An 18613-nucleotide genomic window follows, 5' to 3' on the forward strand; every position below is an offset into this window, starting at 1 on the left:
TTTAACAGTATTACAAATTATAAATAATGTGATTAGTGATATTTGTAGGAATTTCAAAGAAATAAACGAATACAAATATGTATATAAATTTGTTTTATTTAATGAACATTTAACATTTAAAATTCAATTAATAACTTAAAGTATGTTAATTAATATATTGTTGCACACTGGTTATGTTTTTTTGAAGAATGATACTAGGCCAATAACAACTCATCCATAGATAACAATGTACCATCTTTTCATTTCAGTTATTTTCTTTTATCTATTACTAGATTTTGTGTAATTACTACTGAAGAACTGTGTACATTGAAACCCGAGATTTTCTTACCATTTAATTTAAATTTTTCAAACAAAAAACAGTTTATTTTTAATTCCCCATACTTTATTATTTCAATTAATTAATTAATAATTATTATTATTTATTAATTTTATTATTCAGGTTTATTTATTAAATTTATTTTTTTTTCTCTAGATAAATAATTTTTTATCATAATTTTTATTATTTTTAATTTATGTATCTAAAGATGGTAATAGTACCTTAGTACCCCACACTTGAATGTTTTTGAATATACCTTTAATTGTATATTATAAGTACGATAAATAATTATAGCGAGGTCAATCTCTAGACATGATTTACTAAAAATGTGTGGACATAAAACTTGTCAAAGATTCACACTAATTATAGAAAAGGATAAGTTATTACAGACACACAAATCTATTTTTAAAAAATTATTTTTTTCTCGAATTAAACATCATTTAAAAATTATGTTTATTCAATATAAAAATAAATTACACCCTTCTTAGGACCAACCGGTAGTAAGCGCTATTATAAAATAAAGAAGGGTACGGCCCAGTAATTGACGTTTAGAGCTTGACCTCGCCAAAATTGTCATGGATATTCATCCCCAGTCGCCTTTGACGCCGTTTTTTTTTCGATCGCATGGTAAATTAAAATTAAAACTGCTTTTTATTTATTACAGATATTAAATAATTTGGTTTGGTTATAGTAAGATAAATTTCTAAAATAAATTTTATAAAAAAGTATCTCCAAATAGTACCGATTTAAGTTTGTGCTTATGAAACTTTACTATTCGCCAGAAAAATAAATTCTTATTTCGCAGTTTTAAAATGAGAGAAAAATAAACTAGAGCAATAGAAACATTTTCATTTTATTCCAACTCATTACATCGTCAATTTTTGAATATTTCGAGGTTGTAGAACCTTGAAATAAATAGAAATTGTACATTATCGGATATTCTGTTCAAGATAAAAAAAAATACAAATTGTTAGTGTGCTTTTTTATATTTAAAAATATTATTATATTATTAAATTTTTATTTGTAATTTAATAAATCTTCCAGTTTTTTAATCACTACTTTTTTTGAATACCTTTTTTTTGTCCTAGGCATCGATCACCATGATCATTAGCCATATACAACTCGTTATTGTTAACAATGCAATTACAGGGATCTATCTCAATATTCTCAAGAGGTTCACTCTTACAAGGACAATTCAAAATTTAAAAATCTACATTGATATTAACATTTCAAGTTGAGTGACAAAGGATCAAAATACTAAACACAAAAAAAGTAGAGATACAAGAACAAACAACAAGAAAAACAGATTTATTTACATCACAGTATCACAGTTGGATTAGAGTATCACAGGCGAGTATCACAGTTGGTGGTTTGGTTTGGTTTGGTTATGTTATTATATATATATTAATATCTTTCACAAAGTTCAAAATATTTTTAATTTTTTCTTTTTCGGTTAAATTTTTACGAATTTCACCACGTATATCGAATCTACTTCTTTCTACCGTATATTGAGGACAGTCACATAGTGAGTTACTGTCAACTCAACATCACAGACTATGCACATTGGAGGTATTTCTATTTTAAGCAGATATGCATGAGTCACCGCGGTATGCCCAATACGAAGACGATGCACTCTGGATTCATCCGCTCGTCCTAGTGCAAGATGTAAGGATGATCTGAGACATCTTATCTGATAGTCAAGCAGCGTTAAAAGCGATCAACTCAGTATCAATCAATTCGAAATTGGTCAAAGAATGCATAGGGAAGCTGAATAAATTAGGCAAAGAAAACAAAGTCCTCCTACTTTGGGTGCCTGCTCACCAAGGGATAGAAGGCAATGAAAAAGCAAATGATCTAGCTAGAAAAGGAGCGAACGCTCCACTAACTGGACCAGAACCGTTCTGCTTTCCAAGTGGTAACCAACTCAAGGCGGAACTCAAGAACTTGGAAGATTCCATCCGCAACCTGGAATGGGAATCTTGCAACGGTCTAAAACACTCGAAGAAGTTTCTGAGGGCTTATGAGATAAGATATTACTTATTAAGATATTTTATAATACTTATTAAGATATTTTAAAAAATATACAGGTTGTCTTACAAAAAGAGCTCATCTATAAACAATAAAGAAAACAAAACATTATAACATATGTATGAGAAATTACTTTCTCTGTTAAATCTAAATTAATATGGCCTTTTGTACCAAATAGTTAACAAAATATACAGGGTGACTCACAAAAGAACTAATCTTTAAATAAAAAAGAAAACAAAAATATTATAGCAAAAGAGATATTGCTTTCTCTGTTAAATCGCTACGAATTTTATCACAGCTACGCATATCAGTTATATATGGATCGGAAGACAACAAAAGATTATGTAATTTGCAAAAGTTCTGTTAGACCTTCTTGAACGGCATTCTCTATATTTCCGAAAGTATTTATTCCTAGACTCTGAGGCCTCTTCAGACAGATGCCCTATCGGAAACCAAAAATTGCTGATGATTTTTGCTCCGTGTATCAAAATTTTGTGTAGACCATCCATAAAGGTTAACTCTTCTGCAGTCTCTTTTGCAAATTTATTAAACTTTTCGGCATTTATTTTTTTTTCCTGAAACCAAAACTTGGAGTAATATATATATAGTCTTTTCAGCAATCAATTCATCGATTCCTTTAATTTGTTATGACTTCTCGAAGTTTCGGAAAAATCTTCTCGCGGTGTTTCCATCGTTTGCCCCATCCCTGTTTAACGACATCGACTATCAAACCCATTTCCTCCCTAAATCTAAAATAAAATTGCAAATATATTCTGCAAAGCAACGCGTGATGCGCGTCCACGGCAAACTCGACAAATTGCCGAATAGGTACCGAATACCAAAACGAAAACATTTCTGGGCCTTTCAACCTATATGCCTTATGTATTGTAGTGTAATTCAGTCCCACTCCAATGTTCTTCGACGAATATAGTTACCAATATCGGCAAATTACAAATTGTTTGATGGTGCACTGTGCGTGCATTGCATAAATTCAAGGATTTTGATATTAAAAACATTATATTTTTTGCAGTGGCACTTTGGGGCAGCCAATTTTTTTATGATATGTGCGAGTAAAGGTGGCTCTTTACATTGCACGTAATATCTCCACTTACATCCGCTTACATTTTTTTGTAATTCAAGAAAACTTTATATTTTTAAGTCTTAATGACATAAATAAAAAACAAATGAGTTTTTCACTTCTGGTGTGACTTTTTTTTTAAATTTAACAATCCAATACTATAGTCCAAGAACGCTTCTAATAAGTCGTTATATATAACAAACGAATATCTTTTACATCCATTTTAAAATTACAATCAAATGTAAGACTCTTTGTCTACCAATTTGAATGATTTTTCAATTTACTTCAAATGGTGCTCATATACTCAATAAGTAAATAACAAACAGACATACTGTATGTGTTTTACAAGACTAGAATATCTCTTTAACACAAATATGTAAAAAAATATTTAAATTTGGAACTCTTCAAAAACAGCCAATGTCCTTATCTTCCTATGCTTCGATCCATTGTGCGCCGTCCTGTAGTAGGGACAGAATATGTATACCTAGGTGTATGAAAAGTGGAAAGAATAGTAAGCTAATTAAACTTTTTACAAACTCAGTTAGAGGTATTTCATCTTCTGTATTTCATCTACACATTATTTACACATTTTTTCTTTAAATTAAACACCCACTTCACCTTTATCCAGGTCAGCACGCATTACAAATAATGAATTAGTATTTTTAATCCTATAAAACTGGTTAGCGATAAGGACTTTAGCTAATTCGACAATAACTTTAGACCAATTTATGGTCGGCATCGATAATATTTAAGGGCGATTAAACTTTTTCCTGTTACTGTCTCTCTTTTCTTGGATTAGCCGAGGTCGCTACCCCGGAGGCTCTTTTGTTAAGCGATTTCCGAATATAAGCTGACAATTTATGAGATTTTTTCCGTTTTTCCCTCCTAGCGGTAATCCATTCTCGCCGCATAATATTTACATTTCTACCGCAAAACGTATTTCCACTGGTAAAATATGTATGTACATATATAAACGTCGGCGTCCGTCGTTCCGATGGATCGCAGTTGTTTTGTTTTTCGGTTTTGTTTTCGGATAAAAAAAAGAAAAGCGCGGATCCGCCCTCTCATTATTTGCACGTGTTTTTTTTCGTGGACTAACAAGCGGAAATTATTTTTAACATATATTTATTTTGGATTAAGATAAATATTAAAGGATTGATATTGAATAAAAAAAAATAATGGAAATAGGACGCTTTTGAATTGTATTTACAAAGAAAGCAAATTAATGTATTAAAAATAATGTAGTCGTTATTTACTCGTTAAAAATTTTGAAATGCTTTTTTATATATTTGTACAAAAAAGTGGCCAAATTGGGTGTTTTTAAAGGGAACACCCGTTTCTATAGAAGATAGACAAAAACTACCAGTGTCCGCAGTTCATTTTTTATCAAAACATGATGGGTGAAACCGCACATCGATATCTGTTATCGTTTCGGAGTTACAGGGTATTTTTCAAAAATGTCAATTTTTCACAAAACGCTGTAACTTTTTTGCTATGGATTTTTTTTATGTTTAACATTAAAAACATTTCAAAGCACCTTTTTGCGTAGAATTTAATGGTTTAAGTATATTTTTTTTTTTAAATTAAGAGATAATTTAAGAATTATCAACAGAACATTTGATTTTTTATATGGAACACCTTATATATTTTTAATTCATTGAAAAGAATTTAAAATTACTTTTCCAAAAATACATACTTGATATATTGCTCGATTCCTCTTCAAAATATAGTTTTTAGTTTTTAAAAATTCGCCCACTTTGAATAAGTAAGCTTTGAACGGCGCCGGCCGTAATGCAAAGAAAATCTAGCTGTGAGCAGCAATTAAAACGAAAATAATATTTGCAATGAGAGATGCAGAATTTTATAACAATTAAAAATCAACACATTTAAGCTATATCTTATAACAATAAAAATAAACAGTAAACCAAGACATGAGATGGTGTTCGACACATTCATTAACTCTTCGCTTAACCGCTAAGTACTTCAAATTCTTGTCTACATTATAAGGGCAATTTAAAAGTAAGAACCTTTATTCTTCCGCAAAGATAAAAATCCATAGGCGCTAATTCCGGCGGCCTCGACGTCCAACGACTAGGATCTTGGTTAGCTATTCTATTATTCTCGAAATTGGCGGCAAAAATGTGTTGATAACTTCAGCGTTCTGAGGCGGTGCCTCGTCTTGCTACGTGCAAGCCTTCCTCGTCAAAGTCTACTAGTTAAAAGTAGCAAACTTTTAAAAATTCTGTATTTTGAAGGAGACTACAACAAAATATCAAGTATGCTATATATTTGGAAAGGTAATTTTAAGTTCTTTTCAGATAATTAAAAATATACGGGACACCCTGTATATTTTTAATAAAATTATAAATCAATTTTTCTGTTCATAACTCTTAAATAAGTAATTAAAAAATATACTTAAACCATTAAATTCTACGTAAAAAAGTGCTTTGGAAATATTTTCTTAAAAATACAAAATTTTCCATAGCAAAAAAGTTACAACGATTTGTTAAAAATGCACATTTTTGAAAAACACCCCTTAACTCCGAAACAGTAACATATATCGATGTGCGGTTTGTGCCTATGATTTTTGCCATTATATTTTTGATAAAAATTGAGCTCCAGACACCGATACTAGTTGGCGTCTATCTTCTATAGAAAAGGGTCTTTCCCTTTAAAAGCGTCCGATGACCCACCCTATACAGGATGTCCAAAATTCGAGCTCCATCATTGGGATCTCGAAAACTAGAAGAAAGATAGACACACACTATACCGACTACTAGGGATACTTCCGAAGATTTTTGGAAAAAACGACTTTTCGCGATTTTATTTTTATTTGTTATAACTCTATTTTAATCAATTTGAATAAATATAGCAAAATAAACTTCACATTGTCATTGCTGCTTTTTTTTGTTCTGCAAGATGGTGTGGTCATAGTTTCAAACTGACGTTTCATCTTTGAGTTGCCCTCATTAACTTTCTTTTTTCTAACGGAGCTAGATTTTTAATTGCGGATTTTAAAAGCTTTTAAGGTCTTAAAATCAACAATATTTAAAAAAATATACATTTATTTATGATTTTCTGGTCGAGTTGTATCTATACCTATACTCTGTTTCTTTCTATCACACATGAGTTCTCATGAAAAATGCAATTAATATGAATTTTTAGAACAAGTACGATAAATACTGTATATGCTATAAAAATAATGTTAGATAAGAAATCTGACATGGACGTTTTTCGGAAAATTGGGTCACTGTGTATATGTTCATGTGTAGAACGTTTCCAATATAATTTTGGAAACTTCGTTCCTTATTTTTGAACCTGTTCTAAATATTAATTTGTTTTTCAGTTTGCAACCGAACATACTACGGTGACGTCAGTAAAACCTATGATTTGAAGGTGCTGAAAGCTGCCGATGCTCGTCTACCTTTTCTGTGCCATCTCACTTTTACAGCAAATGGTCAAAGTCATGGAGACATTGTACAGGTAGGTAACTTTAACTTCCATTGGAAAAAAAATACAACTTTCTTTATTCAACTATTCTCCAGATCAGAGTAAATCAGTACCTATCCAGAGTAAATCAGTACATCTCTGTATTTTCATTATCCCTATCTTTATCTAAACCCTGGCCCTATATAGCAAAATGAATATCTATTTTTACATTTTCACAGTGTAACTAACAGTTATGCTAAAAGATTTGAACACAGCAAGGAAAAGATAAGCTTTTTTGAGAACCTAGAGGTGTAATCCTAGATCATATATACTTACGTGGATAAATCAACTCCATAAGTTTAGCATTAAAAAATATGCCCCCAACATCACGACATGCCATTTTCAAACCTTCTTTATTGCACTTGTGAAACGTTCAATAGGTTTGTCTTTCTCGAAGACCTGACTTTACGCATGCGCATTAAAACTGGCACGTATTTCCAAAATAATTACAATTTTATCCGGTTTAGAAAGTACAAATTATACATTGTTATGGAAACCAACTTTTCATTGTCATCATATTGTCATAATGTTATTTCCATTGTGTAACTACGCTTGTTTTTTGCGTTTTTTAATTTAAAAATTGTATTAATTACTCTTTTATCGACCGCTTTTATATAGCCAAGGATGCCAGTATGTTCAGTGAGAAGTTAATTTTAAGTTTCTGCAATTATATTTCTATTTTTTATTCGTTGGGTTTTAATTTTTGGGTAAATACTCGTCAAAATGACAAGAAAGTGTTTGGTGTGTGGAAATTATAATATAAATGTCCCCGAATTATCTTTTCACAGGCAAGTAAAGTATTCAGTTGTTCTTTTATGTATACCAAACCAAACTAAATCACATGCATACCTTCTGGTTAGATTTCCTAAGAATATTGATATTCGTACGGAGCGGCTAATTTATTTTTTTATATAATTTAATTTTTGTGACAGTAACATTCAATTATTGTTCAAATATATGCATTAAACAAATTAATTTTTTAAAATTAATGTTCAAATTTGGCGCGTGGGCGATAGGTCCTCGAGAAGGATAGATAGAGTAGAAGCACCGCGTGTGCAACAAAAAAAGAAAATAAATGGAAGTCGTTGATATGTTTGGGACAGTTTCCATAGTGATTTACTTATCCACGTAAGTATATATGATCTAGGGGTGTAATAGTACCGTATGATCGAAAAAAAATGGCGTCCAGTTGGCTGGGAAATGACGATCGATGACATTTCCCATATAAATTTACATATAAAATGACAGCGATCTTCATTTCATAGCCATCGCTGACGCCGTTTTTTCTCGATCATACGGTATTTTACATCTATCCAAAAAATCCTTTATGGGTATTTTGCCACTGCACTGCAAGAAAAATCTACAAAATAAAATAGTTATTTTTTGTAAACACTTCTGCGTTAAACCTAAACGGACGCTGCTTGTCAGAAGTTGTGTTTACAGTAATAAAAATGTGCATAACAAAGAAAAAAATGCTTAACGTTTCGGAAAGTTTTCTCTTTCCGTCGTCGGAAGCAAAAAAATATAAAGAATTAAGAAACAAACTATTTAAAATATTTAAATTGAACTATTCGAGAACACTTTACTTTTTAAAACAGATACGTCTACAAGAAATCGTTGACGTTCTGTTAAAATGACATTATATTAAGTTAAACTTCAAAATTGACAATTACTTAATAAGATAAAACCAAAAAGCCCAAACTTTCTGTATTTTTATTGATTATTTTTAAATTTTACGTATGTTATGTTTATTTAGGTTATGTTCTTTAAAATCAAAGAAGCGATTGCCATACATTACTAACATCTACAGATGCATGAGCAATACATTTATTTTTATTAGATTGAATTAAAAAAGCCTCTTTTATTTTTCTTTTAGAGGCTATCGCTTCTTTCATTATAGTTTTGGCGTTATTAAAATTGATTCTGTGCCCTGTGTCCCATGAATAATGTTTTTTAATTCAATTAAGGGACTAGAATTAAGGGACAATACTGACATATCAAAGTATCACAAACTCGTCGCTTGTTTAAAACGCCAGAACGGTTTTAAGCCAAAGAAGTCTAGCATTTTTACCAGGCAAAAATAAATGTATTAAAATTTTCAATTATTATTGTTAATCTTCTTGTTTATTTTTCTTGATGTTAGATAAGTATTTAATAAAGATATTACAAGAATATTTTGTTTAATTAAATGAGACGAAAAATAAGAAAAACCGAGTGAGAAAAATGGGTGAGGGAAATGGATGAGGGAAATGAGTGAGGGAAATGGAAGAGGGAAGAAATGTAAATAATTTAACACTTTCAAATTTTTTAAAAGACAGTAATGTCAGTATTACATATGTGGTTGTAAATAATAAAAATTTATTTGTGTTTTTAATTAAATAAAATATAGAAAAATGCATCTGTTGATGTAAAACTGTGTGACTATTAACATTAAGCATAAGTACCGTATGATCGAAAAAACGGCGCGGCGTCCAGCTGGCTTAAGTTGGTTTAGTTTTTATCAGATTATGTCATTTTAATTAGGCAGTAATTGTTTCATTAATATAAATGTTATCTATGCTTTATCTTTGTTTTATAAATATCTTCTCTAAGTTTCCGCATTTTCCTATGAAGTTCCTATAAGCAACACGAGCTTCATTATGATGTAGTGCTTGGATCACAGTAGAATACCTGATAATTATGTTTACCTATTAGGTCTTTTTGCATCTCCAGTATACGGCTCACCTGATAGATGCTCAGACGACTCACTACCTGATAGATGCACTATTCTTTTTCTTTGTATTCTTTGGGTCTTGTTTCTTCTTCTTCTTAAGACGTTTCTTAGAGTAGTTCCAGACTCAAAACAGTTTTAATGTTATGCTGTTCATTTTATCCTCTCTGATGTTCTTTTCAAAAATAAAATCGTCAAGTGAGGGAGAACATCATCCTCAGATTTACACATTATCTCGTTTATTTTAAAGAGCGATACAATTTTGTTGTGGGTTTTCTCAGAATAACCATTCTGAAGCCTTTTAAACATTATTTAGGTCATAATTAAGTGATATTTGGTCACTACATATGATGTTTTCTCGCTGACATGATGTTTTTACTATTCCTATTTTGGTTGCTTCAGAATGGCTTGACTAAAGATTCAAATACTCTCTCCCATGTGTGTTTACGAATGGATCCACCTTTTCCATTAACAAGAACATCAAGAAACTGAAGTTTTTCGTCTATCTCAATCGTATATCAAATTCAGCAAGTAAAATAAAACAAGTATAAAAATAGAAAAATATGTATCCAAATCATCTGAACATAATATTGTTATACTTAAACTAAAACCATCTACAATGAACTTTCTATTGGTACATTTAGAAGAAAAACTAGTCGAAAATATATCCTTAGTCTACCTACCTATTCCTGCAAAATTTGTTAGACTCTTGCAGCTAACGGCTAAAGTCACGACGACATCCTAGAGGTAATTACTATTCCCATAACAGTAAAATTAAAAAACTTCTTCTACCCCGAGTCTTAGTTTAATGTCCGCCGTAAATTTTGGAACTTTTCTCCACTGTACTCTGGAGATTATTAAAAATGTAAAATGTGTGTTAGGGACAGCACACTAAATTAAGGTAAATTAAAATATTCTTGAATCCTTACAGCATGGAAAGTTCACACATTATTTATTTTAATCCACTTAAGAGCTTTGTGAAGTTAGCAGTTCTAAACAGGGTACTAAAGCAAACCTTTAACAACTATGCAACTAAAAGAAAATAATTTATGTTATTTAAGGAGGTATATTTAAAAATTGTATAAAAATTGGGAAAAATTAATGAAAAGTCATCACAATTAATGGGATTACACTAAAAATACACTCAGATGCAAAAAAATGGAACAGTCAACAATTTTGTTTTGCAACAGAACATTTTTTCTTCAAGTTTAAAGTGTTATATTTTTTTTTTAATTTTGATATCTTCAGAAGGTCTAACTTATATTATAATTTATTATTCCAGCTATAAAAACTTTGTAGATGAGTTCAACTACGGTAGCGAACATAATTTTAATTACCGGTTTTGCTAGTGGGGTCATAATTAGGGGTATTTCAGCTTTAAAGAAATTTTTTAATGGTACATAATTATAATCTTAGAAGATGTTCATAAAACATTTAATCACTAATCGATTAAAAAATGTATACCATTAATATTGCAAATTATATTTTATCCTTGCATGGTACATGTCCATTTAATTTTTTGATTATGTAACGAGCACTTTGTTTGCTCACTTGTTTCGTCGAACTGCTTGATTCCATTCTTTCTTTTGATCAAGTCGGTGTGAGAAACTATGAAGCCATAAAATGTTGTTTCGGGAGAGTTGAATATCCGGGAAAGTTGAATTATTGAATGTTATTGCACCAAACAACGCCCTAATTAAGCCCGGACCCCATTAGCCAACACGCTACGCCACGTGATGCCATGCCACCCCACGTCATGAAGATATGTGCGTATGTTTTTCCATTTAATTATATGTATTGCGTACACACTAGGCAACACGTGACGCCATCCGACGCTATAACACGCTATGACACGTGTGATGGTCGATTCGTCAATCCCAGATCTCACCGACGACGTGTGTTACGGCGTGTTGTTCTCTGCTTGCCTCTCTAGTCCCGCAGCTATTTTCTAACGGTTATTTTCGAATGCAATAGAAAACAAAAATGTTATTTTGAGTGTTCAATCAGTAAGAATACAAATTCTATTATTAACTTTAAAATTTAATAATCAAAAATTAAGGAAAGAAGGTTAACGGAGATTGTGAAGTTAAAGTATTATGATTATAATCTAATATCGGTATGGGTATCGATACTTCTAGTATTTTTGTAACCCTTCTGATAACTTTTTTAACTCAAATAAAAATTTCAGGCGTGTTAACACGTGTTAGCTAATGTGTACACCCATTCCCACGTCGCAACACGTGGGATAACGAGGCATCGCGTGGCATTACATCGAGTGTTGGCTAATGGGGTCCAACGGGCTAACGCTCTCCTTTACGCGTTAACATTTTTTCGGCAATTTTATTAACATTTGAAATTATCACAACACAACAAGATGCCTAGTTCGATTTTTTTCCCTTTATTTTTTACTACCCGAAACAGCATTACATCACACAAACCTCGTACCTGAGTGTTTTATAGTCTCAATAACTGCGTGAAATAGGTAGGAATAATTTCTATTTTCACCGTTGAAGCGCTGCGGTCGGAATTTGTTGAAATCAACTGAAATGCACCAAGCCTATAGAAGAAACGTTGGAAATATTCTTGGTACAGTTAGAAAAATCTATATTGCTTAATATTAAAGTTATTCAAAATACAGTAATTACAGAAATATCTGATCAATGGAGGTCACGATAAGAATGTGTTTATATAGTTTCCTTTTTTTTCTTTTATCTGCATACATTTCTTATGTGACGTAAGGTTTATATAAAGCTATTTCAAACTTTATTACGAGCCATTGTAATAAATATCGTCTTATTTATGTACCGAAACTCTGGCAAGTGGATTTTATCTAGATATTGTTTACGACCGAAGGCGTTAGTTTAAAAGTATAAGCGCGACATAAAATATGGCCGGAACTATAAAATATAATATTTTTCAAATGTTTCATTTAATTTCAAATAATAACAGTCCGCATTTTATTAATGAAATATTTTCTTATTTACAATTTCGAGATCTCTGAAATAACAATTTCAAATTTTACTACCTATAAATATTGAAACTAGAATTTTTTTTTCAATTATGGTGTAGCCTCCCTCACATATTTAGATACTCTCTTTGTAGATGGTCCTATTGTTGTCTATTGCGTTTATAATATTAGTAAGGATTGATCTTGCAATATCCTGTTCGACATTTCAAAAACAACCGAGATCCAAAAAATCACAGAGAATACAATTTCTATGTGAATTAAAATGGCAGACACAACTGTCAGTGTCATGGATCCTTTCGTTGGACAGACTATAGTGGAAAAGATATAACAGACAGAAATATTTATGTCTGTAATAGCACATCGTCGTTCAAAATTTAGATTCTTGATATTTAATAATAAAACTTTTTGGATACAGTAAGTAAAATTTTATTAAGTTAAATTAAAATCAGTTTTATAATTTCCTACTAATGTAATTTTGTGTTTTTGCGATAATGTCATTCATAAATTCTATTTATTACGTCTAATATAGGTTCCAGTTTCATTTATTAGAAATGGAGCTAACTAAACAGTTTTAATTATTCTATGAAAAATTACGTTGTAAAAATTCATATTCTTAATAAACTAAACGTAAAGTACTAAACAAGCAGTTTTATAAAACTGCATAATAATAAGATGGTTTTCTTCTAAACATAATAGATAAATAAAAAATAAAATTGTTTCAATTTTCACTATGAGTTGTTATTTTCAAAGGTAGCCATTAATCGATTTAATAAATATATCTTCTCTTAACCCTTCTTCAAATTGGTTAAAACTATCTAAAATATGTTTCATTTCAAAAAGTATTCACCTTTTCCAAATAATAAGGATTATTTTTGTTATATATTTTTATAAATTAAATTGACTACATATTGCCTCAAATATAAGTTGAAATATTGTAGTATTTTCTATATTCTTGAAGCGGAGTTATTTCTGTACAAAAGTCGTTATAACTAATTTCATATTCTGATTAATTCTTCAATGGCAAAATTTGGTAGAATCAAGTAAAAATGAGACATTCAAAGAAAACTACTGAAAACTTATATTCAGTCAGTTTTCTTGTTAGGAACATTTAACAATAATTATTAATATATCTTCCCATAATTTGTTTAATCTTTGTGTGATGATCATGCAAAAACTGAAATTACAAATCCATTGCCTCATTTTGAGGTTCAGAACTTTTGAAACTGACTACTTACCAAATAGACGGAGAGTTGGCTACATAAAAAACCTTATCATCGTTACATGGCTAATTTTTCTTGTGAAGTATCCTTTTGTGTAGCCATTATAAAATAATCATGTCTGCCAGCGCGATCCCGGGGCTTAAAGCAGGGGCGGCCAATCAAAAGGGTGAAATTTTGACACTAAAAATACTATAAGGTACACGAGTTATAATTGCCAAATAGCTTTTATTTATTATTAAGAAACGTGGAAAATTGTTGGCAGACATTTTTCTCGTGACTAAAATGCAAATTTTGACAAAAAAATAATCGCATACATGCATGCCGATTGGTGGAATGTCATATTTATTATTTATTTAAAAAGCCGTATGCAAAAGGGCAGACAAAAAAATTCGTAGCTCAATCAGCAGTAGACAGTTATCAAAAGCGCGATATTACTCTACAGGGTGAGTCTTGAATAAGTGCAAATATTTTCAGAGCTGGTAGATCTCGATAAAAGAAATATATTTTCCCTTTACCTTTTTTCAAATGAGTCCAAAGTAACCGTTCAAGTTTGAAAATTTAAAACATTTTTAGAAATACTTATTTTTAAATAATTTTGTGAGTCGCCTGTTTTTAAATTATACCGTGAGTAAATTTGCGGTGAACAGGCAGTTCTACAAAGTTTTCTAAAATATGAAGAAATTTTTTTAAAATGCACGATTTCAAGGCGGGGCGTCGCGTTCGGTTGCGAATGATGTCAAGAATAGGTACCCAGATCGGCGCCGACTACCGGTAGGCGGAAAACCTGCTTGCACTGTGTTTCCACACTTCCACAGAATTAAGGGTTTGGTATATATACCCTAAAAAAGTTTAAAAAAGCAAATAACTCCAAAAACACACGGATTTTGGTAGCTCGACCGGATTATTCAGAGCCATTGAATCTGATTAGAGTAGACAAAAGGAAAATGTAAAGATTGCATTTCTGCTTTTTGCTACTTTTTTCTAGACAGAGGAATTTCAAAAATTCGAATTTCATTTCCACGCCTACCGTGACATCGTTTTCCCTCGATCACATCGAAAATATATACACTTTTTATTACATTTTTCTTTAAATTTTAGTTCTCCTCTTGTTTATTGCGCGATATCTAGTACCCTGCTATCCAGAATTTTTATATCGCCTTCTCCGTGACATTACAAATAAAATTTGTTTCACAGACACGCAGAGCCGGCCGTAAAACAGTTTTACGTTGAATTTTATAGTTTACTGATTTGGCGTTAAGCACTTTGACGGCCGTTGAACATTTCTTGCAAAACGAAACGGTCTCTCGTTCGTATAACATAACTTTGTGCGATTGCCAAGTGCTTACTTGCAGTTTGCTCTAGATTAAAGTCCGCAGTTTGAAATGAAATTTCACAACGGATGGCGGAAATCGTGCGAGGTATTTGATAAATTTATTATATATTGGAATATTCTAAAAACTTTGAAGGGCCTGTTACAAGGCTTAGTACGTAGGTACGATAAAAACGGCGTCGGAAACGTGAGGAATGACAAACGTTAGTAATTCTAGGCGAGGCCAATCTCTAGACGTCATTTATCAAAAATTAACATAAAACTTGTCAAAAATTAACTCTTATTGTAGAAAGATTAAAAAATGATAGACGTTTCCAGATACACAATTCTATTTCCAAAAAAGCAACGGCCCAGCTACGTCGAAACACCGGTTCCCATTAGAACACCGAAGTTAAGCGACGTAAGGCGATACTAGTGGATGGACGGGTGACCGGTTCGAAACTCTGTGTCGTGCTGTTGTCCAATAAAAGGCAAAAGTGTAAAATCTATTGATACACACTGCTCATTCACACCGGTTCGAGGCCGGATGAGATCGGATATCTCGTGAGTAAGAGATGATTTAGACTCTTCCCAAGTTGGTAGGCCATTGGCCGTGATATGGCCGAGGACCGCGGTTCGGATTCCGCGTAAACAAAGTAGGCCCCGTCCAGATTAGCCCTGGCAACAAAAAGGAGACGTTAACTGAAATCTTTACTTTACTTTTTATGTCCAAAAAATAAAATATCGATTTAAAGAACTCGATTTAAAGTTGAAATTTTGCCAAAATAATATTTCGGAAACGGTAAGTAGCTAAACAACCAGTGAAGCCTTTACGGATAGAGCTAGTGGATCCCTATAATCGCCCCTTTTAAACTGTGTTTCGAAAATTTCCAAGAAATTTCCCGGTTACATTACGATAATACGACGATACTTACATTACGATAATTTACATTACGATAATTCTCAACGTTTAAAAAACACAATTAAAATTAATAGAATATCCTAGCAACAGCTTGCGTTAGTCAGTTGTATCCATAGAGAAAGCCTAATATTTAGCTTATAAAACAATCAACTTTTGATTTCAAACCACAATTTCTCTTGACGGAATATATAGACTGTCCAACGACAAAATCCTTGACAGTGATAGATGTGTCTGTCATTTTAATTTCAATGTAGTTTATTTTATTTTACAGAGAAATAAGTTAGTACAACTGGAACGCATAGCAAGAAATATATTTAAAATTTGACTGATAAGTGATTACTTCAAAATATTGTGGAAAAAGAACTGTATAAAACTGAATAAATGTAATCGAGTTATTTTATTAAAAAAACCGTATGTTTTAATATAAAACACCACTTACCCCAAAAAATATAAAAAAGAACTATTTCTTACTTTCAAGCTTCAAGAAACTTCCCGCATTTATTATTATATTTATCAATATAACTTACTTACAAATACAAATTTGTAATATTCCACAGGAATAAATAAAACAACATAATTAAAACAAACTATTTTATTAATAATAACACTTACCAAATTTTATACCTTAAAGGTTGATTAATTAACTTTAATCTTAATTTTTTTAAACCAGAACTTTGAGTACTGCTTTGACATTTTTCTGCAGTACTAAAATCCATTATTTAACTATCGTCGATATTTTACAGCTACTCAAGTAGTATATGTTTAGTACGATCCTTGTAGCATATACGAGATGCACTTATCTACGACGAGATGGTATACAAACTTTATTGATGGTAACTTTATTGGTGTATAAGACTTTCTGTCTGTAGAAGCGAGTATTAACTATAAACTGGGTCTATAGTTAATTTTCCCTCAATTTTTCCGTCATTTGACTTCAAAAGACACAAAACACACGTAATAACACGAATCAAAATGCATCATCTTCCAAAACGCAGATATTTGACATAAGTTGACACAAAATTATAACCTATAATTTGGCAAGACTTTGACAAGTCTCAAAAATCTAAAGGCGAGTTCATACGTATCGGCGCGGCGTCCGTTTGTCCGCCAAACCAATAAAATTGAAATATGATTTGTCATTTTTGAAATAAACCAATAAAACTGGTTAAAAACAACATGAGACGACACATGACGGATTTATATTTAAACCCATCCATAGTTAACTTAAAAAATATCAGAAACTTTTTTTAGTAAAATAAATAGATTGGTATGGGACGTCATATGCATTTCTTCTGTCATCGTCTGTCGAAATCTTAACTGAGAAAAAAAACAGAGTATAGTCAAAGGCCAAAATGACATTTCTCGCAAATTTTGAAGTATAATTAGTGGAAAAGTTAAAAGTTTGATAACTTTTTCTACTATTTGAAAATGCCTACCACTAATTTTGACGTTCTGAATGCTTACATTGAAATTAAAGGAACAAACTTCTAGAAAAATTGGAACCGTTAAATTATTCCACTAATTGCGAGGTTCTGAATGAAGTAAGGTTTACACGAGAATTTAAATTAAAAATAATGTTTCTTATTATTCTACTAAAATTAGAGGTTGTGATGTATACAATAGAAAATTAAATTTTCTATTCATTATTTTAAATTAACGGAGCCTTACAAAAATAGTATTTAGTTACTATCATTTTAATCCGGGGCGATATAAATTATTTAGCCCGGCAGCGCAGCGCGCCGTCCGACCTAAAACAACATTTTTCTCTCGCAATAGGACCGGGAAAACAAAGCGAATTAAGAAAGAAAGCTCTTTAGTATAATTAAACGCAACAGAGGGAATATCTAGGCTGCTACTAAAACTTTTACCTTTAATTATCCTAATCTTAACGTTTCATCATTAAAACTAATATTTCTTTTTAATTTTTCGGTGGCTCCTGCTATGCGCCGAGCTTAATGATCATCGTTTATTCATTTTAATGAACAGATATACTCTCTGGTAATGGTAAGGATAACGTCCGAAGTTAATACGTAGATGCGATTTTTAATTCTAGTGCATTTGGAGGAAAAAATGTACATCAGATATGAATATGTAGGTCATGTGAGCTGAATTTAATTTTTTGTTGACCAAAAAAAGGATGGGATCAGAATATATGGAATTATAATCATTATTTTCAGCTTTTATTCAACAATTTTCAATTATAGTGTATAGTGGAGTGCCCAGAGACTTTTACCTCGGAATTCAATTACTTTTCAATGTATTAATGTGAAACCGTCTGCTTTGTGTTTTATAGATAAAATACTAAAATGTTTACCCATTTTTTTCGTTGCTTTTAATTTTTTATTTTAGTAATTTTAGTAAATTTTTAATAATTTCCTTCTTAATATTTTGATTTTTTTAATTCTTTTTCTAAGTAAATTTATTGAAATAAATAAATCTAATGCATAAGCTATACCTATTCTGCTTATATTCTAATCATTGAAATTTTGATTGAAATCGAATTATACAGGGTGGCGCGTCATATACGACGCGGTTTTTGCAAGGAGAACAGAAGTGTGTATTGAAGTGAAATT

General features: G+C 31.2%; 1 protein-coding gene across 1 annotated transcript in view; it reads left to right on the forward strand.

Annotated features, from left to right (window-relative positions):
• Positions 1-6768: 6768 nt before the first annotated feature.
• Positions 6769-18613, forward strand: part of LOC115875308 — a gene marked incomplete at its 5' end in the record, with an annotated part of 54745 nt that continues 42900 nt past the window's right edge. Inside the window, one exon of the mRNA XM_030890728.1 lies at positions 6769-6905. Within this exon, the coding sequence (XP_030746588.1) occupies positions 6769-6905 (137 nt within the window). The remainder of the gene's footprint in view (positions 6906-18613) is intronic.

This window comes from Sitophilus oryzae, unplaced genomic scaffold (assembly GCF_002938485.1).
Source record: "Sitophilus oryzae breed Bouriz unplaced genomic scaffold, Soryzae_2.0 scaffold_136_pilon_pilon, whole genome shotgun sequence".
NCBI classification, from domain to species: Eukaryota; Metazoa; Arthropoda; class Insecta; order Coleoptera; family Curculionidae; genus Sitophilus; species Sitophilus oryzae.